This window comes from Calidris pugnax, unplaced genomic scaffold (genome assembly GCF_001431845.1).
Source record: "Calidris pugnax isolate Ruff unplaced genomic scaffold, ASM143184v1 scaffold42, whole genome shotgun sequence".
Taxonomy (NCBI): Eukaryota; Metazoa; Chordata; class Aves; order Charadriiformes; family Scolopacidae; genus Calidris; species Calidris pugnax.
Window position 1 is genome coordinate 6,060,085 of NW_015090920.1, and position 27,652 is coordinate 6,087,736.

General features: G+C 38.1%; 1 protein-coding gene across 4 annotated transcripts in view; it reads left to right on the forward strand.

The window, feature by feature from the left end:
- Nucleotides 1–27,652, forward strand: part of INPP4B (inositol polyphosphate-4-phosphatase type II B) — a 217,665-nt gene that overhangs the window by 61,291 nt on the left and 128,722 nt on the right. For all 4 annotated transcript variants that reach the window (XM_014950034.1, XM_014950032.1, XM_014950030.1 and 1 more), the window contains 2 exons: nucleotides 23,078–23,128; nucleotides 27,082–27,161. In XM_014950034.1, the coding sequence (XP_014805520.1) occupies nucleotides 23,078–23,128; nucleotides 27,082–27,161 (131 nt within the window). The remainder of the gene's footprint in view (nucleotides 1–23,077; nucleotides 23,129–27,081; nucleotides 27,162–27,652) is intronic.

Consider the following 27,652-nt stretch of genomic DNA (forward strand, 5'->3'; position numbering starts at 1 on the left):
GTTGCTGATAAAGTGGAATTACCTTTCCTGATATATCTGAAAAGCATTTTTGCTTTTTTCAGTTGTTGGTGCCTCATGCTCAGCCTGTTTATTAATGATACGCTTAAGTCTTTCTGCCTCTGTGTTTTCTGAACTAACTTGCTTCTAGCTTGTAGAGGAAGTGTTAGTTGTTACTAATTGAATGCGTCACCTTGGACTTAATACAGTTATGTTTCTGTTACTCAGACCTTCCATGTGTAATTCTTTCTGTATCCCATTATGGTTTTACTTGTTATAGATTCTGCCTTTTAAATTTCATTATAAAGCTTCTACAATTTTTGCCGTAGTGTTCAGTGAAAATCAGAAATGAAATTAGCCCTGCCACTGAGTCTCAAGGAACTCTCATTACTGTTTCAGCCCTACCATTTCCTGATTAGCCAGTCTGTTAATCTCTCTAATTTCTTTCTAACTGACTAATAATTTTTGAAAAGGCACTATATCAAATGGTTTATTGAAGTCCAGAAGATAAGAGCTACTGCATTTCCTTTGTCTAAACAACCAGTTATCTTATTGAAGGAAAGAAATCAGTCTGCTTGATCTCTGTTGAATGAGCACGTGTATTTTTCTTATAAGAATATATTTATGTATAAATATTGTGGCAACCGTCAGTAACACAGTCACTCAGTGCGAATGCAAATTCGTGACTAAATCTTAAATTACTGGAAAGGTCTGGAATAACTTGCAGCTTTTAGTAAGATGAGAACTACACTATTCACTCTCCTTGTCAGCCTACTGATGTTGGAGAAGTCTAGCTATGAAGAGCATGAAATACTGTGAACTGATGGGACTTGAAGAAAAAGAAGATCCCAAACTGCATTTACAAAGGTCTGAATCATAGCTGATGGGCTTCTGGAGTGGTGGGTGGGTTTGGTTGTTGTTTTTTCTTTTCTTCTTTAGCATATTTGGGTGGCTTGACATCTGTGAGATCTTTCTGAGTTCTATTGTTATACTTTTAATCTTAAGAGTCTAATGTGCAGGGTTAGCGTCTGGTTTCATTATTTTATATGAATTGGTGGTTTATATTCCCAAATACTTTCCACGTTAAACATGTAACTCATTGTTTTACATTTCTTTTTACATTGGGCAATGTAGCTGTATTTCTCTTCAGTACCTATCACAGTTTATTTGCAAAGTGTTTCTGATAGTAACTTTAAATCTGTTTGGATCTCAGCCTGTTGATGTGTTTCAAATGGCAGCAGGTGAATCTAGGTAGCTCACAGTTGATCAAAATGGTGAGGTGATCCTGCATGTTCCTACATATCAGTGTCGTTCAGTCTTTAGCTTTTTCCCCTTCACAGGGATCCTTTAGGCAGCTGCTGTGTTGATGCTGAGATAGAGTAACGTGTCAAAGTAATGCTGATTTCTTAAAAAAACCCACAGAATCGCATTCATTTTGCTGGGAAGTCTAGTCAAGGGATAGAAAATCTGCTTTGGGCAGTCCCAACTTTAAGTTGTCTTTGGGAAAAAATAAAACTACTATGATCAAAATCAACTTGTGTACATTCGAGACACTGTTCTCTCATGAGCCTTTTCAACTTGGGCAACAACAAACTTTTAATAAGCTCAGAAAGTGCCTCAGTATCAGCAGAAAAATTCATTTTATGGGATCTCAGCTCATTGCATAATTTTCTCTTGTTTAACAAGTAATCGCTTCTCTATGGAGAAAATAGGGATTTTGAGCTTTTGGTAGATTTCTGGTGTGAAGCATTTCTCCTTCACAGTTTTGGAGTTCCCAAAGACAAAGATTCTGCTTTTGTATTTAAAGGAAAGAATGGGTCAGTTTTGCTGAGAAGTAAAGTCATTAGTTAAGAAAGCAGACTCCTGATTTTTCATCATGGGTCCTCAGATTACATCCTTCCCTTTGCCTGCTTAGTGAGAAAGTCCTTTTCATGTAAGAAACACCATTGAAGTTACAAAACCTCATCTTAAGATGAGGTTGAAAATACAGACCAGCAATTTATTGCATTAATTTGTTGTGATATGTTATTATACTCTTAATCTGCAGTAGATGTACTGGATATTGCAATAAAACTCAAGCCTCTTTTTCCCCCCCAATTTTGTTAAGCCATTTTAAACCATATAAATAACACGTTTTTAGCTGTTAAAATCAAAATCTATTAGTTGGATTAATTTTAATGACGTTACTTTTTTTTTTACACTAGATTTTTTTTTTATAGACCCAAAGCCCCAGGTTGTTGTAGTGGTGTTACTGCAGTGACCTGGGTTTGCTTCTAATTCACACTGACAAAGCTAGGAGCTGCCCTTAATTGTTTTAAGCAGTATCTATTTTACAAAAAAACACATGGTATTTATATGTATGTTTGGAAAATGGCTGTTAAATAGCACTTTTTTCATTAAGCTTATTGACTCTTTCCCTGTTAAGAATCATTTTCATTGAGACTGTACTTCCCTTACTAAATTGCTGCCATCCAGCATTTAGCTGAATCCTTTTTCCCCGTGAGGTATCTTGGGGAAAGGGCTATTCCGATTAAGTGTATCACAATTAATTACAATGATACTGTAATTTCATTCTTTTTGTTATGGTCTAGGAATTTTGAAGTTTTGACATCAGTTTCTTGTCGCCTTTTATACTTTTTCCCTCGTTTTGCTGGCTTTGAAGAAAACAGCTATTAGCAGCTTAGACATTGTTAGGGCAGAAATGATGCCATTCTATTGGTGTTCCTGGAATGGACACCATTGTAGAAACCACGTGTCACCTTAGCAGTGAAGTAACTGCAGTTGCACGGTTTGTTTCAATGACAGTGATATTATTGCAATATTTGGTGTTTGGCATTGAGTTTAGGGAAGCGGGAGGTGGAAGGGAAACTAAGAGTTAAGATGCTAACTTTAGTGTGGATATGCCAAAAAGAGGCATTATTATAAAAGAAACATCAAAAGGAGCCTTCTTAAATACAAGGAATTAAGACATTTTTCACTGCTTAAAGTGTTGATTTTGTACTTCCTGCTCCTTGTACTGGAGAACAGAAATGAAGTATGCAGCTAGTCCAAAAAACTTCTGTTGACACCAGTAGACATGGGACCCAGCTTTCCAATCCCAAAACTTTGAAATGTAAGTGAAAAACATTATTTTTATCTTCCTTGAAAACGTTTTGATTGTACAACCAGAATGAAAAACCTTTGAAAAAGTGATGTACAAAATAACCATTTCTTTCACTAAGTCTAGCTTCAATGTGTTTGTTTTCCAAAATAATTTTAAATCTTAATTTAAAAAACCTAGACTACTGGTTTAAGAGTAAAACTAGTTAAGTAGCTGGTTTTAGTGTATAAACAGGGTCTGAGGTTATAAAAGAAAGGTGGTTAAGCAACCATGGCTCTTTAAATGTTTTCATATGTAGTCTATCTTCTGTCCTAAGTCAGCACCCAAATTCTTTTTCAGAACAAGATGCTCATAACTCTGAGAGGCCTATTGTGTTTTGCTAACCGTGTTTCTGTGTCTTCTGAGGAGATAAATCACTTGAATAGTGTGCTGGATGAGAGACAGTTTGGGAATTACACATCAGAAGTCTCTGAATAGCCTAGCTTTTAATGTAGCTCTGCCCAGCTGGATTGTATGGCTGAGATGTGTATTTTTTTGGGAAGCTTTCAATTAGGTTTTGGGCTTTGAAGAGGTATTAAAATAGTACGGTGGTTGGAATACATAAACGTGTCCGTTAGGGAGATACCCCCAGCCGTGAACAGAGGAAGGAAGCTGAGTAATCCTGTGGTATGTGAAATGGGAGACAAGAACCTATGCTCTTAAATTTGCCCCAGGCTTACTATGGTATCACAGGCAAGTTGCAAGTAGTTTATTTCTGTTCTGCAGAGGCTTTGATTTTTATGGAATTGCCCCCAGTGCATGAGATTCAATATGTTTGTGTACATTGCTGGGATCAGTGTGTGAGGTAACCAAGCTCGATGGCTGAAGATGCAGAGCACCAGTACAGTGCCTGGGTAAAGAGGACCTGCCTCGTTTTACAGAAAAATGCATGGAATGTGATATAGTTAACTTTCCTTTTTAAAAGAAGGTACTATACAAAATGCCAAGCGTCTTCCATCTGCATACACTTTCTTGTTTTCTTACAATACTTGGTTGCAAGGAAGCTCTCTTGGCCAACAAAAGTCTGTCACTTCGGTTGTCGTCCTAAGCGCAGTGTGTAATAACAAAGGGAGTAGAAGCAGAATTTCTCTTTTAATGGTTTTGTGGCTAGAGTTAATCCATCTGCCTGAGATGAACTGGGCTCTGCCACAGAATTGGTACCTGAAGCATTGATGTAGCTTCTGGGTTTATTGACCCTTTATTGTGGGAAGGGATATATTGGGGTGGGAGTTCCCCAGATTATTCCTATGGCTGAGGAAAAGGAACATGATTTGAGCTGGTGTTTAATTTAGCTACCTGATTGGGCTACCTTTAATTTAAACATTACTGTGTATAACCTTCACCAAAATATTTTGTGTTACCCTGTTTTGTTGCCAGTTAGCCCCTGGGGACTTCTCTTTGATTATTTACTGTAGCTTGTTTTCACTTTTTTTGGGTGTAGTAGTGGTATTAATTTTAATATGCAAACATGTGGCTATTACTTCTTATTTTTTTTTACTTAAAAAAACAACCCTGAAATGTGGGTGTCAGACTCTCCTGATCTTGTACAGGAATTCCTGTAATTTGCAAGAGCACAAAGCCATTTGTGAGAATTTTTTTTTTTCATACATGGAGGGAACAGATCTTATTCTCTGTAAGTAAAAAGCAGGAAAGTCAGGACTAGATTACAGAACAATCACCTCAGATTGGGGTGTGTGTTTTCATGGAAAAATGATATATATAGTATAAGTATAGCAATTAAATATTTATACAACAAAGAATTTCTGTGGAACCCTATTATAAATGCTGGTATATAACACCCGGGAATATGTTTGGCCACGTGCTGTGGCAAGTATCAAAAGAAAGCTGGAAGGCACGTTTGTGAACTTTCATCATTTTGAATTTGAAACTCTGCAGATCCAGTTTGGAAAGGCTTTAATAGAAAAAGGCTGTGAATGTGGAAGTTGGGAAAAGCAGAGAGGACTTTCCTTTGTGACACGAATGTGATGACCATGTACTGGCTGCTGGAAGTCAAGCACAGAGCCCAGATCAATTTTTGGTTACTAAAGAATTAAAAAAAAAAAAAGTGCAAAAAGGAGTTGAGCTTTTCTGAGAAGGGGTTCAGTGTAACCATGCTGACTCCTAGTGTCTCCAGAACAAGTGTATCTGCTATATTGGCCCTGTGCCACAGGGCAACGTTTAGCTGTGCCCCGCACACAAGAGGAGTTATTTTGCCAGTTGATTCATGGGTGGCCAGCGGCAAGTGTAAATGCTATATTGGCCCTGTGCCACGGGGCGTTTAGCTGTGCCCCGCACACAAGAGGAGTTATTTTGCCAGTTGATTCATGGGTGGCCAGCGAGGCAGGATTTATGAAGAATGTTTTGGGAGTTTGTTAGGAATGGAGGAAGTGGGAAATGTAGGGGAGCAGAAAGTGAGAGGAAAAAATATTGCTGTTAATACAATTGAACTGCTTAACTGGAAGTGGCTTTTGTTGTTGCTATTCTATACGGAGGCACTGCTGGAAACAAACCCAGCCTCTGCTCAGGAAATGTGGTTTTCTTAAATGATATTCATTAGGTACTGGTGCTTGTCTTTACAGAGAATTGTTTTCAAGACAAAATGATGGTCATTTGCGGATTTTCTTTCTTGGAAAGAACAGTTTGCTGAGATGATGCTGTCTTTATTTCTTAGATAAAATGAAACAAGAATAGCAGCTCTGCTCTTGAGAGATCTTTAGCATTTGTAGCACAGTAGATTAACAAAAGGTTAAACGCGTGAATAATTCTGTCATTTTAGAAAGCAGTTTTTAGCAGGAAAAAAAAGAATCTGCCAGACTTGACTTTTTGAACCATTTTTTCTGAAGTTTATTTTATTTGGTTGTTGATGGTAGCTGTAGTACTGGCAGGAGATCTCTTGAGTGTAGGCACTTGTCAAGTGAAGTGCATGATTATAAAATGATCTTCAATCCACACAGGAACACAGAAGGATTAATAGTGGTTCTTTGGCCACAGAACTAATGATGCTAATGGTGATATTGACACCACCAACTGCTGCTTCTTAATATTGCCTTTGGAAGAGCTAAGTTTGATTGAATATAAATTATGGAGTACTAGTATTTTTAAGTAGAAACTGAAATTGGAAGTAAGATGGGTTCTGTCATTTGGGTAATCCATGCAAGTAGCAAACTGATGCACCACAAAGGCCTGCATATCCTTCGGGAGCAGTGGGTCTTTTCCAAAGGCTTCTACCAGCTGTGTTTACAAATAAAACTGCAAAACAGGAATAGTAATATTTTTTTTATAGAGGGATTTCTTTACATACGTTTTCTTTTTATGCCTATAATATAAAAAGCAGTAATATGTTTCACTTTTGTTTTACACATCAGTTGTAGAACTTTGTAAGTTATATGAAAAGAAGACTTCTGCAGCACATGTCAATGTTAAATTCTTGGTAGTGAAGAATGAAAAAGAGTGGAAGTTTGGCATTCGGCCTCAGGAAATTTTCTTTTCAGGGGAGTGCATAAATCCTGGAAAATTGCTTCTGGTGTGTGATCCTTACTAGTATTGTCAAGGCTGAGATTTAAATATCAGCTTCCCTCTGCAGGGGCTTGCGGCTCTCTGCGTTCATCTCATTGTTGAGGGAAGGAAAATCATTCTGTCTTCTAGGAGAAAAAGACTTCAGGAAGTAGATACACTGCAGCTGGAATATGAGTTTTGAAGAAAAGCAGGGTCTGGGTGTTTTCTGGGTATCGCGGAATCTGAATTGATTCTCTCTGACAGGCTGACAATACCATTCTTTGTGTCGTCTTGTGAGCGATGGTGAGCTATTAAGCGAGGTGCTGTTTCAGGAGCTGCATGTTTCACTGTGGCAGCATTTCCTGTACAGAGTTGTCATGGGTAGAAATTGATATCTGCTGAGAACAAAGATGCTATGTAGGAAAAGAGATTAAATTGTGGTGGCAGAAACAAAAATTATCATGAGAGAAATGAAAGGACATGGGGTGCAGAGTACTGGCAATTGGGACTTACGGTATGGACTCCAGTAGCCTAGGTCCTCAGTTCTGGAGGGCACAGGTATTTAGTTTTAAATACATGTTAGATGGCTTTCCAGAGGTGAATGTAGATCAGGAAATGATTTCCATGAGATAAAAGGCTTCTAGATTTTAGGCACCTGCTATTTCGCATAATGAGTGGACTTACCCTCTCCCCAAAGGGGTCTGGAATTCTGTCATGCTTGTGTTTGTGAAACATTCTTCATGAATTTCACTCAAGGAGTGTTGGCTTCTTCTCTTTTATAGAAGCATCATTAACTCAGAGCAACCTTGATATTCCTTGGGGTTTTGCTGGACCTTCATATGCCCTTTAACTGTCCCTTTTGAGATACATGTGATGGCAGATTGCTCACGCGTTTGTGGAGTGATGATGGTGTAGAGAGTGGTTCATAATTCACTGCCTTCCTGTGCCGTGATCTCTGTGTAGGAGGATGAGAATTTTAAGCTGCAGTGTTTAAATCAGACCTGTCACGCACATTTTGTTAATCCAAACATTATCTTGAGCTGAAACCTCACATGCAATTTGAATCAATGCTGGGCTTTCCCTTTAAAAGAATATTCAGCTATTTTTAAACGTGGACTTTCAAATAAGTCCAAGTATGTTTTAGTTTTTTGCAGGGAGAGATGTACTGAAGATCATTAATGTTGGTTTTATTCCACTCTGATCTTTTCAAAAACAGCAGATGTGGGATTTAATATAGTGCTTTTTATTAACTGCTCGGTGATGATGCTTATGCTGACAATTTTGAAGTTAAGGTTCTTGCAACAGCATTAGATTAGGTATTATTTCAGGATCTTTAGTGCTTAAAAGTGAGCAGAGTGATTCATGAAATCACAGAATGCAACAGAAAGAAATTAACCTCTTTTAGACTGTGTCCGCTGAGGGTGTATAAATAAACAATTTGTATACTTTGGTTTAACCTCTCATCTTCATTCTTGTATCTCTGAGTAAAGACTGTTTCTTCTGATGCTCACATTTATGTGCAAATAGAAAAAAAAAAAGTAGTAATTTTTAGCAAATATGTATGCAAATATTTATTTTGATTTTGCTGACTTTTTTCCCGTTAAATTCCTAACCCATTTGATTTTTAAAATATTTTTCCAATTAATAAAGTTTTGTTAGTCAAAATACTGAAACACATTTTGACCCCTTTTATTCTGTCTTTTGAGGAATTAATTGCATGTAAATGCTAGAATAAATCTATCATATGATCATTATCATTATCATAAATGCTTTATGGGAGGTTTGAAGATAGGGGGAAAAGTCCCAGATTCCTTTCCATCAAATTCTGATGATACCAGTGCAGTGCAAAATAATAACCGAGTTGGGGAATATGTATGAAGATGGGATTTTTCAGTCTTCAGAAAGATGTAATAATCTGTTATATAGGCAGTTTCAAATCGTGTTTATAAAGTCTCTGTTAAATTATACTCTTTTCCCACTATATTATGTATATTCTTATAAAGTACCAGTTATCATAAAGAAAGCTTTTTCGTCCAGATTAATCCATTGCCTGTAAAACTGAAAAATTTCCTTTTTGGTGTTTTTTGTTGTTGTTGTTGTAAGTTCTCCTTTGCTTTCCTTTGGGGTAGCAATGGTATTTAGAGAACTACTGAAATGATACTTGAAAATAGGATGCTTTCCTGAATTACGACTTTTATCTCCTCACCTCCTTATCCTATTTCTCATGTTCCTCAACTTTAGTTAGGAATACAAATAGCATTTTGTAGCCTATTTATCTGGTAATTTTACCTATCCTATAGCCAGATTTCTTTGTGACCTTCAGTTAAAAAAATTGTTTTGGAAATTGTTGGGGAAAAGTCACTGATTAATACAAGATTTAACACAGCCCATAGTACAATGGCGATTAGCTATTTGTTATTGCATTTTATTAGTAATTTAAAATAATGACATGAGAGCAATAAAGAAAATGGAGTATTACTAAATAATACCATATCACTTGGTGAGACAGACTAAATTTGTAATACCAAAATAAGATAGTCCCACGCATACATATGCATTTCAAGTAGTTGATGCTAGAAGAGCATCAGTATGACACACAAGTCTTATAACTACTTTAACATGACTGATTCTCAATTTAATTTTCTGTATATCCCCTTTCTTGTCAGCTATTTTATCCTCTTCTCATTTGTTCCACTCATAGGTGGAATAAATTGCAGACATTAAGCAGAGTTCATCCCAATACCTCCAGTATTCATTGCCCTCGTTACTTTCTCATATTCTTCTTTTGTCATTTGAAAATGTAATTTTAAAATGTGGCTGTTGTTCTAGATAAACATTGTGGCTGCTTGCCTGTAGAAATAAAAGTCATAAATGGGGGGAGAGGGAATGTGTGGGTGGTTTTGGTTTGAGCTTTTGGGGTTTTATTTTTGGGGTTTACTTCTGAATGAAATTGTACAATTCAGCTGCTGGATGTGTTTTTTTTAATATTGGAAGTTGCATGGGTTTTATTAGAAAACTAGGCAGATGAGCCTTGACATTCGTGCTAAATTAGTATATGTCTTGAAATGCATGCTAGAATTAGTTAGATAAAGATTCATGCGTTTTATCCAGTGGGGTTTGTCTTCTAATTTTTGTTTAAAGGGTCCATCTGCAGGATGGCTTAGTTCGGGTGCTATTATAATAATCATGCTGGATGCAGAGGCTCTGTAATAATTCATACAGAATTTATTGCATGAGTTGGAAGATGCTCTATGAATACACATTATTTCACATATAAGATGTTATTTGTTGCATATATCTTTTTCACTTTTAGAGATGAGTTGTGGAAGTGGAAACCTCTAAACATTAATTTTCTAGAACTACCAACATCCTGTCAGCATATAGGCTGCTGTGCAAGTCAGGCCACCTGTCCTCAAGCTGAAGAGATTACCATGTTTTTACATGTATAACTACCACTCATATAATTCATCCTGTATTAAAATGCTTTTTTTGTAAATAATTATTCTCTGTGTCAGGGGAAAATACTCTACTGGGTGTGAGGAGGGAGGAAGGAGTGAGGAGAAATGTAGGCTGCTCTCTACTTGGAGAAAGCAAAAATGAAGACCACTGGACTATGCTAAAGCCTGTATTTGCTAAGCTTTGCTGTGTTGCTTGTGCTTGAGTGTAACTAGTGCTGTGCTTGTGAAGCTGATGAATTAAAATTATTTTGATACATAAGGCTACTAATACATTTTTGGAAGCATAGCCTATGTGCTATTTATTAAGTAGATTGAACTTCCTACTTTTTTTCCAGAGTCCTTCTCAAGACGTTGCAGTATCTGTAGTCAGCCAGCCATTAAAAGTTACAAATTTACATAATCTATGGCAAGATATGTCTGTCTAAATAAATCAAAGGAACAGATGCAAATTTACATAATCTGTGGCAAGATATATCTGTTCCTTTGATTTATTTAGACAGACATCAAATCTGTGTCATCTAATTTACATGATATAAAATCATTCCTGCTAAAATGTGCTTTTTCTATCCCTTACTCTTGTTGTACACTCGCTTTCTAGAGAATTTCTAATCTTAATTTTGATCTCTCAGAGAATTGTTAATGATTTAAAATGCAGTTATCTTCCATAAGCCTAGTTTATCTATATCTGGACCCAAATTAAATAGAACCTCACACAACTCCACAAACCAACTTGACTTTTAATGAGTTGACTAGTTTTGGAAGAAAACTAGCTAAAGGTGTTTACTGACAGAGTATTTTTTTAAAACTGGAGTTTCTGCTCAGTGCCGTTGAAATACCTGCCTTTTTGACATTTCCAGTTCCCATTCCTGGTGTCAATTTGTACATATCCTGAGATCTGATACCGACTTTAAATCTCTGCACCCTACAGCAATTTGTACATATACTGAGATCCGATACCGACTTTAAATCTCTGCACCCTACAGTATTTCATGTTGTTTGCTGAGGATGTAAAGGGTGAGTCAGCAAGTGCTGTCATCTTAGCAAAGCACTGTTGGAAGCAACAAAGGATGCGGGAGTGAAAAATTATACCGTGCACCAAAAGTGAAAGAGCAGCATGTAAAATATGAAAAGGGAGAAAGCTGTCACCTGAGTTCGTGCTGTAACTTTCTTCTGGTTGTGGCAACTTCATTTAATAAGCTGTAGTGTTGTGGCTGACACTTGGATATCTGACAAAAAAATATGTCTGGTGGGCTAGACTGGAGATAACTTGGCTTTGAAAAATCAGAAGAAGATCACAGAGAGTGGGTCTGTTTCCTTATATAACTTATGACAATTTGGGGGTCGTCTAAGGGTCCATAAGAGTAGGTAGCCTTTTGTTCAACATGCAAATATGATTAAGGAAAGAAGTTTTCAGCAGCGTAAGCTTTCTTCTGTTCCTAAAGGAGACTTCATATGCCAAAAAACATTGTCTCTTTTCTGTCCATCTCATATCAGCTTGTCTAATAACAGATACTTTCTTTCCCAAAAAAACGTTATCTTGCTGAATTTTCAAATAGGAAGCTGTGAGATAAGAGCAAGAAAGAATCTATAACTGCCCTCTAGAAACATCTTTGCTAAGAATACTGTTCCTGATATTTTCTGTTTATTTGCTGATAAAGCACGATTGAAACTGTCCTGGAACATTACTGCTTTTTAGTTTCAGAAAAAATTAATCTATTTTATTTTTTTTAATTAGTGAAAATACTTCAATGTATTTAGAGATTACTACTTAAGATCTTTTAGTGTCATCAGTATATAAATTTTGAAAGAAACAAATAATTTCTTTAAAATATTTATCTAATGTTTTTATTCATGCTTCATGATCCATAGGCATCAGAATTTAATTACTTACCACAGGCACCCATGACTATTAACTTTCCTGACCCTACTTTCAGTCTGAAAGTAGGGTGCTCGTGGCTTATTCAGTTTTAACTGAGAGCTGTAAGAACTTGATCATGCTTATAGGAAAGGATTACCATGTCTTGCAGATTGCAGTTATCCTTAAAAAAAAAAAAAAAAAAATTGACATTGCATTGGGGGGAAAAAGGGTTTATCTTAATGTGGCAATTAAGCCCAGTGATGCATACCCAGGTGAGGAAAACCAGTCTCTGTAAAGCGGTTTTCAGATTAAAATCACTTGCATTTTACATGGAAGTGACTATGAATACAATTCCACTGATAATGAAGTACTCCTAAAATAAACTTGTCTCTGCTGCAGCTTTGTACTGAGAAGCAAAGGAACTGTGTGATGTCAGCTTTCTGCTTTGTCTTATAGGTACAAAACTATGTTTAAGTTGTTTCAGAGTGAAATAGGCCCACAGTGATACCTGCTTCCAGGGATACCAACTTCTGCCTTTCAAACAAACTAATATAGATTGGGGGAGAGAATGAGGCATCTATCTTGAAGTCACTTGTGAAGCCAGCAGTGAATTTATTCAATAAATAAATAAAGAAATACCCTTTCAGGCTCTCATCTCAGAAGAGAAGGGGAGCTGTGCAAAGGTCAGAGCACTATCAAAGATTGTCTGTTTGTTTAGAGGCGGCTGAGCAATAGGTTCTTTGTTTGAGTATTTATATACTTAAGAACTTCATTCCACTTACGCAGGTTTAACTGCTTTAGTCCAAGAACCAAATGCCTTCTCAAATGAAAAAAAATAATTTGTACATCTTTTCTGTGTTGATAGTTTTGGACATGTTTATATTTGGAGAGCTGGGAATGTTTATTTTCCCAGGAACTTGTGGTGGTTCCTGTGAGAAAATTCCGTGCTGCCTTCAAGTATGGATTGTTGGCAATGCGGATGGAGCGTGTAGGGGCCCTGAGCACAATAGTCATTCTCATGACAGTACTGCCCTTCGACAGGTCGGAAGGGCCATTTTCTAGGGAAGCACAGCTAGAAGCTTGCTAAAATGGGCTTTTATTAATAGATAGATCCTGTCTACTAAGACAAAATAGAGTTCATAGCAAGCCTGAAAAAAAATTATGTACTCTCTCTCATCTGTCTAATCTATATTTATGCTTCCTACCACAGTAAATCTGATGAGCAATTTTACCCAGAGTTTCCCACACCAGAAGTGAATTACCATCTGTTAGGTAATACCACCACCAGACCTTAGCCTCCACTATTTTTTAAACATCACCACGAACTGTCATAAGAACAAAAGAAAAATCCCTATTGAGAAATGTTATTTTCCATGCTTTTCTGGAAACATGAGAGTCCTTCAAGCTTCTGCTTATTAGAGAAAAATTTGGTGTGTGCAGAAAGCTCTGGATCTCCGAAGGGAAAAGGGGATGCCAGCTGAGAGAATTCTTTACCCACAGAGCTGCTTCAAGGCACTCACTCTGGGATAATAGAAATGTGCTGAAAAACAGTAGTCTCCAGGTATATCTTCCACTAATGTGAACTTTTTGGATGAACTAAGGCTTCATGCATCAGAAATAAATTACATGAAGGACAGTGCAGGTAAATCAGCTGATCAAAGTGTGACTGAGCAACAGATATAAAGCAGAGGAGAAAGACAAACAGGATTCCAAAATGAATCCAGGGAACTCCGTTCTATATATACACGTTAGGCCTTCTCTGGAAAGCTGTCAGTAATGTGATCATTTGTGCTCGGAAAGATGAATTAGGACTGGAACGGATAGGGTGATCTGGGGAATGGAGAGCCTATTGTATGGTGGTGTATTGCAAAAGCTTGGCTTATTAATCTAACAAAATGAAGTACGAGAGGGCATATGATTCCTTTCTTATTAATACATCAGGAGACCAGTTTGAGGAACAGAAAATAATTACTTAGTTAAAAGACCACGTTGGCAGAAACGCAAATGAATATAAACTCACCATGAATAATGCTGGGCTGCAAATTAGAAAATGACTCTGAACTATTATAGCAATCATTTTTTGGAATGACCTTCCAGTCAGAAGGGTGGGAGAAGAAATTCAAATAATTTCAAGGTGTAGTTTAAAAATGTGAGAAGGCAGTTTTATTATGTGATGCCTGTGACAGGAAAATATTGAAACTAATGATCTGGAGGTTCCTACAGCCCTGTGTTGCTAATACTTATTTTTATTAAAATATCAGGCTCTTGATTGATTTTCAAACATTTATGACTGCTTTTGAGGGGAGTGGGATTAGTCAGATGTGTATCCTGTGCGTTTCCTTCATACGGCAGGGCTGAAGCAGCTTTCTCTGCTTCTCTCAACATCTCTGGATGTCCAGAATACTGAGGGATGGACATGCCTTGTAAACATGGTACAGACTTTAGGCAAACAATGTTATTAATTTTAAGTCTTCACAAAAGTTCTTTCTGGTGGTGATACTGCTGCAGCTGCGTGTAGCGGTAACTGCAGGGAAAATCCATTGCTGGAATTTCCTGAGGGAGACACCCAGTGGGAAGTGAAGAAGGTTGAGACTGACTAGCTGAGCAGAACTGCTCTTAAATGTTCACTTCAAAAGCTCATGGTAAGAAGTTACCTTAAAACAGGGGAGGAGGGGGATAAAATCTTTAACTTTCTTTAGGGGTAATCTTATGACAATTTTCTGCTTGTGGGAGCTAAGAGTTGGTTAGTTCTGTACCTCAAGTAAAAATAACTCATTCCAAATACTGAACTTAAGGCCCCCCAGCAGGCAGTGCATTCAGGTATTGGCAGAGGGATAATAATCAGCTTCTAGAAGGGACTTAAAAGGAGGGTGTGTGCTGGGGACATGACTGCTGCAGCTGCAGAGGATTTTAAATTCAGAGTTCTCCTTTTCAGCTGCTCGTGTTAAGTCAGAAGACCAAGGTGTATTTTGTTTAGGGTATTGAAAGGTCTGGACTTGTTTAAGGCACCAAGATTTATTTTTTTTTTTGTGTTTAATATGTGAATAACCTTCTGTCATTTAAGTAAACATTGCAGTCTGTTGAGGCAGGCTGAACTGGCAGTGTTGGAAATACCTACACTTGTTGCAAATATAAACCTTGTTTCTTGTAAGCAACTGACTCATCAGTGCAAATAGCGTCATGTTTAATTTTTACTAAGGTATCTGAAGAACTTAATGTGATTTTTATGGCAATAGATACAAATTATGAAATGCAGATTTTAGCATAGTCAAGAAATAGTCTGTTTATTCAATGAAGAAAAAAATGGGAGTTTCAGTTCATTTCGTCAAGATATTCAGAGCTCTAGTGCAATATTTACTCAGGTTCTGATGCAGAAGATCTTGTTCTGGTAATTTTATACTGCCGTTGTGCTCATCATCTGATTGGTCCAGCAATATTTGCATTCATTTATGTTGTGCGTCATACACTGAAGTGAGACTGTGTTGACTGGCTGTTCATCAGACAACTGGATATGCTTTTTACCACCCTTGGCTTGTATCCACTCAAGCGTCCCCTGAAATAAGTGGTTGGAGTACAAGTTCTCTGCTTGGCTTCTCTGGCATGCTTTTTCTGGCACAGGTTCTCTGATACTCGTATGGAAATTAGATTTTTACTTCTTTTTTTTTTCCCTATCCAGCTGCCTCAGGCCCTGTGAACAGTGCTGAATTCTTTCATTCTAAGAAGGCTTTTTTCCCTAAAATTCCAGCTTGAACACTTGGGTGATAGTCTGCTGCTTCGGGGGAGCAAGATGCTCAAACAGTCAGACTGAAAGATTGCCAGATCTATGTTTTGCTCAAGCAATATGCACAGCTAGATGGGGGCAAGGACGAGGAAAAGTGTGAGAGAAAAGCCTATATATGTATTTCTACATCCTATTTTAGTAATCATTCTGGAGTATTTTTGAGGAAATAATTTGTCAGAACGTCTGGGTTTCCCTGGCTACTGTTAACTGCCACTTTTTTTGGATTGTGGAGTCTGTCTTGGTGATCTTTGGATAGTGGAATTGTAATAACCAGCCTGAGGTATCCGGATTTGAGCAAGTAACAACTCCCCATTGACTGGACTGTATAAATTAATAGCCAAAAAAGCTTAGGAATGCTCCATCAGTAGCTTGCTGACAGGAGCTAGAATTTGCCTTCTGTGATTTGTATTTCACAGTGAAAGCAAGCAGGGAAGAGCAGGCATCACTTTGAAGGGGATTTCTACTTTTTGGATTTTGCAGATTGTTCCCAGTGTGCAACAGAATCTAAAGGGGTGATTCCTGGAAATTATTATGGGAAGGGGGGAGAGCAACCCGCCTACTGGCTGATTGTAATAACTAAGGACTTCAAACATAGAATCATAGAATGGTTCAGGTTGGAAGGGACCTTAAAGACCCTCTACTTCCAACCCCCCTGCCCTGGGCAGGGACACCTCCCGCTGGACCAGTTTGCTCAAAGCCCCATCCAGCCTGGCCTTGAACCCCTCCAGGGATGGGGCAGCCACAACTTCCCTGGACAACCTGTTCCAGTGTCTCACCACCCTCACAGGAAAGAATTTCTTCCTGGTATCTAATCTAAATCTCCCCTCTTCCAGTTTAAAACCATTACCCCTCATCCTATTGCTACATTCTCTGATAAAGAGTCCCTCCCCATCTCTCCTGTAGGCCACTTTTAGGTACTGGAAGGAGCTCTAAAGTCTCCCTGGAGCCTTCTCTTCCCCAGGCTGAACAACCCCAGGTCTCTCAGCCTGTCTTCATAGAACATGATGTTATATTATTTAAAAATTATAACTGAGGAAATGCCTAGAATATTCAGTACCTATATAAGACTACAGGAGGTTTCTTCACACGGTTGGGCTTTGTTCAAAAGCTGAAAAATGGAGGAAGAAGCCTGTATTTCATTATTTCACTACCGGTGGTCATTATAATGATGGCAAAAATGTGACTTTTTTTTTTTTCTTCTAAAAAAAAAAAAAAAGTTGACTAATAAGCAACCAACCAACCAGCAATGCGCTGCTGCCTCTGTCAGTCACTGGGGAGGTCTCCATGCTGTGTCTCTTCCCTGTCATGGCTGGATGCATTGCAGCTGGGAACAGATGGTGTTTCAGACTCCTGCAACGCTTCAACCATCCCTTGTAGGTGTCACTTCATGGGTGCAAACTGCGCGCACTGGAACCTCAGGTTCAGGTCAGATGACCCTTGGGTCATCTCTGGCTAGCAGCTCTTCACTGATGGTGACCTCACCACACAAACCAAGAGTGCTTTGCAGCAGAGGTCTGCATTAACTCGTTGCTGAGCCTTGCCTGGGTGCAGTAATACACAGTTTTTTCTTCTCCCTGAAAAGCCATGTACTGCAGTAACTGATGCTGGCAGAGTAACTGTACCCTGAGTTTCAGTACAGAGCAAGTGAATTACTAGTAGCAGAAGAGCATCTAGTTTTAATGGTGCTAAGACTCAAATGTTAGTTACCTCTAATTTATAAAGACCATTTTTCTTTGTCACTTTACTCTCACATAAACTTACAGACAGATCTTTTTCAGTGAAAGAAAAAGCTGTTTCAAATAGGTTAGAAAAAAATGAATCTAGTGCTCATGCTGTCTACTACGTTAACAAGGTAAATAAACAGTTTCTTCTTTCTATTTTTTCATTGCATACACTGAAAACATATTAAAGATTATTTAGATTTATATGGATAGGTTTGACAGCTCTTTCATATTTACATTGACTCCAAGAGATAAATCTAACTTAGGACTTTGCCTTCAAGGATTAGTAATTTATCATATGAATAGCTGTGGAAGAGAGTACACCTAGATATAGGGAGGTTGTTATAAGTGTTTCAAATGCGTGATTTTCAGCTTTGTGTATTTCAATTTTGGAGTGTACTGAGGAAGAAGCTGTGTATGTGATGTTAGTACTTTGTGGGGGAAAGAACATTAATGGGAGCTGCCTTTTTTTCCTCGTGGCTCACCTGAGCATCTGCAGGTGAAGGTGTGAGCCATGCTGAGTTGGTCCCTGGTCCCCAGCTGTAACCTCCTCCTCGATCTGAGTTACAGTGGTCTCTGTGTGGATACAGTTGGCAATCACATGCCCGAGCTGTAAAAATAAACAAACAAAACTGTATTTGTAATCAAAATACTCAAGGTTCTTGTGTTTTCCTGCTCCCATACTATTCTATGATTTTATGGTTATTCATACACCTGCTTATGCACCTACATAAACTGTTAAATGCTGTTAACCTCAGTCTTTGCTTGGGGCATCGCATAATGCTTATCTTGTGCCGTGTGTTGGTACTCTGCTCTAGAAAGTATACAAAGTTGCAGCATTTACAGAGAAGGGTATTCAGTTGTAGTCAATTTGGGAAGAAAAGCAGTTTATGATGATTGCTAGAGACTGAAACAGTTCATATTTTCTATTATCCTCATATTATTTCTCGAAAAGTGTGCCTGGGTGTAGTACAATGTCTCAGGGCTGCACAAATGAATGATTCTGACTCCATACTCTGCAAGAGAGTTATGATCAAACACTGCCTGTAAGAAGTGTCCAACCATATGCCATATGCCTGCCCTGCTATTTGACCTTTCAGATAAATAAACAGTTGGCACTGTCACTTGGCATAGAGCAAATAATAGGAGCATACATATGATAGGGAAATATATATAGTATTTTAATTTTGTATTTTATTTTTATTAATATATTCTATAATAAATGTAATATGTATTATACTCTGCAAAAGCATTGCAGTAAAGTTGATACAGCTTAAATTCCCTTTATGTCTTCTCATCTTGAGTTTAATTTTAACATTTGTTAGTCTTCTTTGCATAGCAGCTTTTCCGTTGGCACAGTAAGGCCTGCAATAGCACACGCACGCCTATTGGGAAAGCATTTTTCTTTTTTGCTTTATATGGACTCTTAGAAATAATTATACAATAAAGATTCGAAAATGACTGTATTAGCATAATGTCCTCCATCCGATAAGCAGGTATCCAACAGAGTATTGATGGAAGTGTTTTACTTTGCTGACTGTGTTGTGTTGATTGAACTATTTAGCAAATTGTTAATTTACATGGTGAAAATAAATAGCTGGTAAATGGACAGTGTCTCATCAATACCTTCTTTTAAAAATAAATTTGCTGCACGTAGAGGAATGAGATCTGTCCTATAAAAGTCAATCAGTATTGTTGCAGAACCTAGTCACAATTTCAGCATTTTCAGCTCATCCAGCACATGCACATGAAGCTACAACTCCTTGAATGACTGAAAAGTGATAGGAAATGTCCTTCCCCGCTGTGCTGGGTGGTGCAGCGCTGCTGGGAGGCAGGCAGTGGTGGGGAGGATGGGGACAGCTGTCTGGGGAGCCGGGGTGGTCCTCTCAGCAGAGTTCAGTGCTCGCTTTCTGGGCAGAAGAGCCTGTGGGGAAAGAAAGGTGCAGGTGGTCACTGTCCCAGGGTGTCTCCAAGTAATAGGTAAAACTCTCAGTATGTGTTGTGTTCTTGTATCACTGCCAGTGTTATACTGGGGGAGCGAAATTGGGAATGCCTCCCAGGAAGGTACTATGTAGAAAGAGCGTAAGTCAATTTTTCAGTGCCTGCTTTCAGTAGTCCCTCTTACCTCATGCTTTGCCTGATGTGGTGCATACCTTGTTGTTGTGAGATGCTGGGAGCATATAACAGTGGTGACAGAACAGCACATTTGAGCTGCCAGCAGCAATAAGTACTGGAAAGTCAGTGGAAGCCACTGGTGATTTGATGAGGTAAATCTTGAGTAACTGAGGAAAGAATCTAACATTATTTCTGAGCAAAAAAAAAAAGTGCTTTCCGAACATGGCCTTTGATCATCAACTGAAATGCAAAGGCTTTAATTAAGGGCAGGCGCAAAAGTTTCAGCAATGATAACGATTCAGTCTGCTGAACTCTGACAGTGTGTGTGAATGTGGTTTCCACTGCCATGAATGACTGAAAGAAACGTTCTTTCTAATCATATAAAGCTGCCTTATACCAAAGGACAGTTAATTAAAGCTGAATTTAGCATTTATGTCTAGAGAAATTTGACACCTAGATAGGTCTGAGATAAATGCAGTATAAAGGTAGCTACTCATTGCGTATAGCTCTATAGAAGATTTAAAGAAAATGAAATGTATCAGGAGTATCTGCTCTATTGCAGCACCATTTTTCCTGGTATGACGAGTTGTGGTATATACAAAATAACTGTATTGTTTTTCAAATTAAATCACTGGGATGAACACTTGCTATAAGCATTTTGCGTTTGACCTCGGTTACAAACTAGCTGTCTTGCTTTACTTTTTGGATCTCTTTGTACACCTCTTGTCTGGGAAGGTAAGGCTGAAATGTGTGTTATTTCAGGGAAGTTCAGTTTTACCCCAGTCCTGAAAAAACTCACCGTTCAGAGGTTTGCATTTTGCTCAGGAAACCTAGAGCAAATAATGAGAAAACTGAAATTCTAACAGAATAATGGATGCTTGAGATTACAATCTACTTCTTTGTTTGTATTTATGTTTTGTAGTTGGTTTAGAATACTATTGGGGCCATTAGGGAAAAGTTGGTTTATGACAAGGCTTTAAAAAGTACAGCAGTTCGTTTAATCAGGTAATGTACTGGGAGAATATTTGCTCTTTCAAATGCTTTTTATTTCTCCCTCCGAGTTTTTTTTCCCCTCTAGAGCTGAGTTGTTTCCTGTGTTTTACTTTTGGTCATGAACTGCCTGACTTGGTTTGCAATAATGCTTGCCTGGGCCTGTGTGGACATCTTGTAATGGGACTCTGGTAATTGCAGTATGCTGAAAGTTGAAGTATATTTGGGAACACAATCAATAGACAACATGAAAGGGACCAGACTGTAGCTCCCATATATGTATTTACATACACGACTTCTCTCCTTAATGAATATTTTAAAACTGCTTCTCAAAAAAAAATAATAGTTAGAAACGCACACACTTGGATCAAAAAATCCAGTTTCCTCTCAAAAGGAATATATTTCAGAGAGAAGAGAGGCTTAGTCTAGTGTCAGCCCCACCAAACACAGTAATTATGTACATTTGGCTGTGTGGCTACTGGTTATAAAGGGATTAAAACAAAGTGAAAACAAACTAACAAAAAATGTAGCTGAACCGAAGAGTATTTTAAAACTGAAGTTTGTGGATACTTTTTCTACTACATTTGTTGTGACACTAATTAAATTGAGCTTGGAACTGCAAACAAGCAACAGATATTTTTTTTCCTTATTTAAATTCATTTGCAATTGCTAAATGTGTTTTTGTTGTATGGAAAGCTTATGCTATAGGTTTGTCAGGTTTTGACATCCATTTCCACTTCTCTGCTGGATTAGAAAAACAGTTGTTCTCCTGAGCTAAGACTTCCAGCAAAGAAGGAATGAATATTTATGATTTGAAGTGTATGCTTGATTCCATTGATTTCTATAAGCATAACACATACTTGGGCTTCCTCTTGCTTTAAAGCACACCTTAGTATTTTGCAAAAATAATTTTACGTGTTTTTAAATACTTGCTGAGCTGCTTCTGGGTTACAAATGCATCTTCCTATAAGGCAGTGACGAAGAGAAAGGTTCATTCTCAAATTGTTTCTATTTCTCCAATAAATATCCATTATAATTAGAAAATGGAAATATTTCCTCACTTCCATGTTGGGCCAGATGTTACCTCTCTGAGACTAGCATATAGAGCAACTTTTCAGCATCTTAAAATGACATCAAATTTTTGGTCTGGCAATGGTACCCCTTCTTTCTTGTATGAAACAGATTTGCTGTAAGTTATTTCCCCCATTTCCCAAGCCCCCAAAAGGGTAAGATGGGCGTCACCAATAAGGAAATATCAATAATTTTGTTTTCATTTGTGACTTGAAGTATTTACAGGTAAATTTTAGATACAAATTTTGTATTGAAAACTTTGTACTAGCGTTCCATAGAAAGCCAAATGCCTTGGAGTTGTTAATGTTAAAGTGAAAAGAATCCAAATGTAAAATTACATCCAAATGAGGACTCCCACAGATTTCTAAAATATACTGGCCCTCGTTAAATTAATTTTAGCAGTTCTTTTCTATCTCCGGGCTTTTGTGGAAAAAAAAAAAAATTGTTCTCACTGTAGAGAATCAAGGGACCTGACTGAGAAAAGCTATGATTCTACTTTGTCATGTCTCTGTGGTGGATTTTTGGTTGGCCTTTTCTAAGAACATGTTTTATTTAGAGTAACAATAAATTTTCTTTAAAGGAGGGTTTTCTTTTTGAATAGTAAGTTGCAGCTAGAATAATAGAATTAAGGGACACATGAGGGTATGGGACAAAATGCGTCTTTTGCTGACAGATTTGCAAAATGTGTTTGAGTTTTACTTTGAAATCAAGCCAAAAATTTGTCTTTGGGGGGCTGTGCTGTGAATGGGTGTCCGTTGTTTAGGGTAGGTAATCGAACAGATGGGAATGCTCAGTACATGCCTCCCTCTGGTGTTGCTGAAGCTGGCATCCTTTTACCGGCAAACTCATCCAATAGACTATTTTGGCTCAAGCAGACCATGTTAGAGGGGTATTACAGAGGTTTTCTTATACTTTTTCTATCTTGTTTTTACTGTTTAATCACCTAAGGGTGGTAGGAGGAGACAGGGTCATAAGTTGTGTGAGACTGGGGATCAGGATGTCTGTTGCAAGTCAGCCTGCAAAGGCAAGTACTTGTTTGGAGAAAATACATACTCTTTAATGTACTCTATTCTTTCATTTGTGGTTGAAAATTTTGGTTCCAGATGACCAAATTCTTCTAGATGAAGGATTCTGGCATTCAAGTTAGAGCCAAAGAGTCTGATTTTAGGAGAGCAACAACTGAGCACAGCCTTTCTCCCTTTAGAGAATCAGGAAGGTTCAGAATGATAAATGGGTAGTGGTAAGAGACTTTCTCCACAGGAACCAGAAGATATTGTGTTTAAAATATTAATTAATTTGTTAATAAATTATATCAACATGTATACCTCTCTTTAAATTCTCTATATCTCCAAAATATAGAAAGTATGAGGAAAAATTTCTTATTCTTATTGGAAAGTAAAACCAAAAAAAGTAATGTTTGATTTGCCGTTTTGTTTTTTCTTCTTCTCTCAGGTCCGCACCAGTGTCCTACCTGATCACAAGGAGCCAAGAGCAGATGCTGGGGTAAGCAATCTTATTTTCATTAATTGATTTTTTTCACCTTGTCAGCAGACACAGACAGCCAATGAAGAGAAATAGTGCTCTGCCTAGCTGCTAAACAGGAGCTGGCAAGCTTTTTAATAGCAGAATTTGAGTTAAATGAATAAAAAAAAAATCCAGGTAGGAGTAATAGTCTCTGTGATTGATGTAATCCCATTCACATATTTCACCAAGTCACAGAATTGTAGGGGTTGGAAGGGACCTTCGGGCATCATCTAGTCAAACCTCCCTGCCAAAGCAGGTTCACCTAGAGCAGGCTGGACAGGAGCACATCCAGGTGGGTTTTGAATATCTCCAGAGAAGGAGACTCTGCAACCTCTCTGGGCAGCCTGTTCCAGTGCTCTGCCACCCTCAAAGTAAAGAAGTTTTTCCTCATGTTGAGATGGAACTCCCTGTGTTCCAGCTTATGTCTGTTGCCCATTGACCTGTTATCGGGCACCACTGAGAAGAGTTTGACCCCATCTTCATGACACCTGCCCTTTAGATATTGATAATCATTGATTCTATGTTTCTATAAGATCCCCTTTATCTTTTCTTCTCCAGGCTAAACAGACCCAGGTCTTTCAGCCTTTCCTCATAAGTGCTTCTGTCCCTTGATCATCTTTTCAACTTTCCACTGGACTCTCTCCAGTAGTTTCTTGTCCTTCTTGAACTAGGGGGCCTGGAACTGGACACAGGACTCCAGATGCAGCCTCATCAGGGCAGAATAGAGGGAGAGGATGACCTCCTGATCACACTCCTACTGATGCACCCCAAGACACCATTGGTCTTCTTGGCCACAAGGGCACATTGCTGACTTATGGTCAACTTGTTCTTGAAAATCCTTTTCAACTGAAATTATCCTGAACTATCTAGACTCCTCTCTATTGCTGTGCAAGCAATCTGGATGAGATTGAGAGCTTGAAATGGCATTGCTTCCATGAGTTTGGCCTGTCATCTTCTGGTTTGCCTGTGCAGAGTATAAAACGTTCAACTGTAGGAGTTGCCTTTGGGTTCACAGTAAGAAATTACACTGATGACATGTGGAGGACTTATTTTTCTGTGTAGGTCTAGAGAACTTTTGGCAAAGGGATGTCATTTCTGTGTCTGAGACAGTGAGAACTTCCCAGATAATAAGGACGCTTCATGGGGTTGGGAAAAGCTGGTCCTGCTAGAGCTGAATAAAAGACCAAGCACCATCTGGGGCACGTATCAGATCTATGTCTGCAAACATTTGAAATAACTGGTTTTTAAATTTTTTATCCTAAGGTGTTGACTCTCCTGCATTACTAGGACTTCCTTGGCGTAGTTTCCAGGGCTTTAGGTAGTGTTTGAAAAAATCTGTACCTTGGCAGCAAGTTCAGTCTTAGCGGAATAATGGATGTGTTTCAACTTTTCATACAGCTATTATAGAGACTTTTCTCCTGGGCTAGCTGAGATTATTCATCAAACTTACTCAAGGCACATATTTTAGGATTTATAATTGTAAGTACCCCACTAGCAAAATTACAGAGGAATGTTACTGTGTAGTTAGTATAACAGCAGCAGTGCTGTTTAAAGCCTACTTTTCAAGCCTCTCCAAGCCACGTGTGCAAAGTTAGATTGGTTTGTAGAGTGCCAGTTCAGGCCCCAGGGTAGACTATTTGTATCTACATCAGTATTGAAAATACTTGAAAAAGTATTCTCCAGCATTGTTTGGAATAAGACCCCTTGAGCATTAGCATAACTCTCTTCATTTGGGTCATGGGATCATTCATGGTTCTGTTTAATTTTGCAAATAACTCCTAATTGCGTTGTCAGGCAAAGAAAATTTTATTCCAAATAAGCATGAAAACATGAAACAGAAAAATAAGTAGAATTTTTTAAGCGCTTAAAATTACTCACCTTTCATTTCGTGACTATAGAGAAGTAGAGATGACACTCAGAGATGGTTAGTGGGTACAATGACCAAAGCTCCTAGATTGTGTAAGAGATCAGTGTAATTGCTTCTTAGCTGATTACAGGTTCTTAAAGGACTGTATAGTTCTGTTGTGCTCCAAAAAGGAGCCCCAAGTGACCCAACTTATATAAGCTTCATTCCACATATCCCTCTCTCTCTCTTTCCAAATGGTAAGGTTGCAAATACAAGCACTTAAATGCCATGAAAAAAAAAAATCAATAAAAGCTGTTACACAGACGTTGTGCTGTGGAATGTGTTCTTATTGTACTAAGAAGGATGTGCTTTTGTAAGAAGATAACTCATGTGAGCTAACCATGCCACCATAGAATTGTAGTGAGGAAACACTGCTGTGTTGACTCATCTAAAGGAAGAGGGATCTATTTGTTTGTTCACTCTAGCAGGGCTGTGCCTCACTGTGTCACACCTGGATGTATTTCCTGTAAAAGTACACGTTTCATTTTGGCAATGAAAAGTAACCATGATCTTTGCTGGTATGGCTGTGGTATTTTTTCTATGTATTTCCTATAGGCTTTTTTCTTCCTTACTTCCTGTTCAACAATTCTTGAATCCATTATTTCCTCACCTTCCCTGGGCTCTCAGCTTGCATCTTACTCCCTTTGCTGCTTAAGTGCCAACCAAAGCCCAGGAAATCTGAGCCAGTGTCATGGATAGCAACGAGCTGTGACTGATGGCTTGGTTTACCAAATTGGCGACCAGTGTTGGTGCTTACATGAATTGAGAATCATGATTTAAGCTGTGCATTGTAGGTGCAATAAAACCTATCTTAGTGTAGAGCTTTATTATTAACATTCAAATACTCAATATCCAGCTCGTCTTTCTGAAAGAAAGGAGGCTGCAGGGTTTGTTTTTAGTGGGGGAAGTTACGCTTCTCAGTAGCAACAAATTCTCTTCTCTTTTTCCCTGAAGGGGAAAGTTGCTCTCTGCATGCAGCCTGCATTGAGTCAGAGCTTCTTGATTCTTCTTCAGTTTGTATATCCCAAAGCATATATAATTCACCCTGGAATTTTACTTTGCTATTGCAATAGTAGAGTAACATTAGTGTAATGTAATAAAAACAAACTTTGTATACTTCTTATCGTTTTCTTGCAAAAATTCAACATAATCTTCTGATCTCATTGCAATTTATTCAGATCAAGTAATATTGAGTTGTATGCTTGAAAGATAAAAGGATAGAAGGTGGCTGTAGACTGTAACTTTCTTTCCCGTTGTTCAGGGCAAGAATACTACTATTGGCCAAGTTGACCAAACGAGATTTTGAGCAATGTGCAGCAGGATATGATCGGGGGTAAAAAATAGCCAAAAAACAAAAGAAGATTAATTTGTTTTCCTCTTTGCACTAAATTCTTGATAATGTGTGAAGGATTGATAGAAGGAAAAGACACAGTGGTGTAGCTTAATTTATCTAAGACATTCTAGTTTCGTTAGCCCATTTCTCTCTGCACTTGTACTGCAATGAACAGGTCCACCTTACAGTGGAAATAAAGGAAACAAGTACTTACAAACCCTGCCATAAACTAGAGCAATACACCACTTCTATTAATAAACTTGCACTGAACTCAGTGTATTTGGAATACATAGAGGGTAGTGCCTTGAGGCAGGGGCTGGAGCAAAATCCATAGCAACACCAGCTTTGGTAAAACACTGAAAACTTAGTATTTCTTGTAATATAGAAAGAAAAAGATGCAAAATGCAAATGCTTGTACTGAACAAAAATCTTCCCATGGCTGTATATTTTACAACCGGTCAGATTGTTCTTAATTAAAGGGAGAGATGTTCTTGCCCATAATACCAGAATTTAGCATGATAATTGTGCTACAAATGCATTAAAACTTTTGCTGGATAGTGTGTCAAACTAGTACATTAGGATGTAATATTACCAAAGAGAGATTTCGAAGTGTGAGACTAAAAAAAAAAAAAACCAATTAAAACTTCAAAATGTAATAGATGTGTTATTTTTAATTTCCGCTTTGTTTTGTAGCGAAGCTTCCTGGGCTGTACAACTTTTAGAGTAGGAGACTTGGTAAAGTCAAAGGAGCAGCAGTTGACCCTTACCCTCAGGTAAGTGTTTTCTTCTATGGTAAACCTCGTTGAATTAATAACCCGTGGCATTTGATGATTGCTGCTTGACTGTGTTTGAAACTCCGTATTACTTCAGGTATATTAGATGTCAAGTTGAAGTGCTTTTATTCCTACCATGCACAAAGTCAAAATGAAATACCAGTTCTTTAGGCTGGAGTTTGCCATGTGTCAGATCAGAAAAGGTTAGTCATTTTTTTGGTGTGATAACCTACGGAAGAATTGCAGGGAACTTGAAGTAGGGGATGTTCTTTCAAAGTTTCCTTTAGAAAGGAGCATAAGGTTTTCATTTTCATTTGATGTGTGTGGTTTAAAGAATTAACACTGTACGGTTTTCTGTTTTGGTAATTAGGCATGTTTAAGGATGGTGGACCTAATAACTCAAGGCTTCTCTCAGGTGAAATCAATTGCAGTCTCCTAAACTCGTTGTTATGTGCAGCCAAACTCAAATGGCGGGGGGGGGGGGGGGGGGG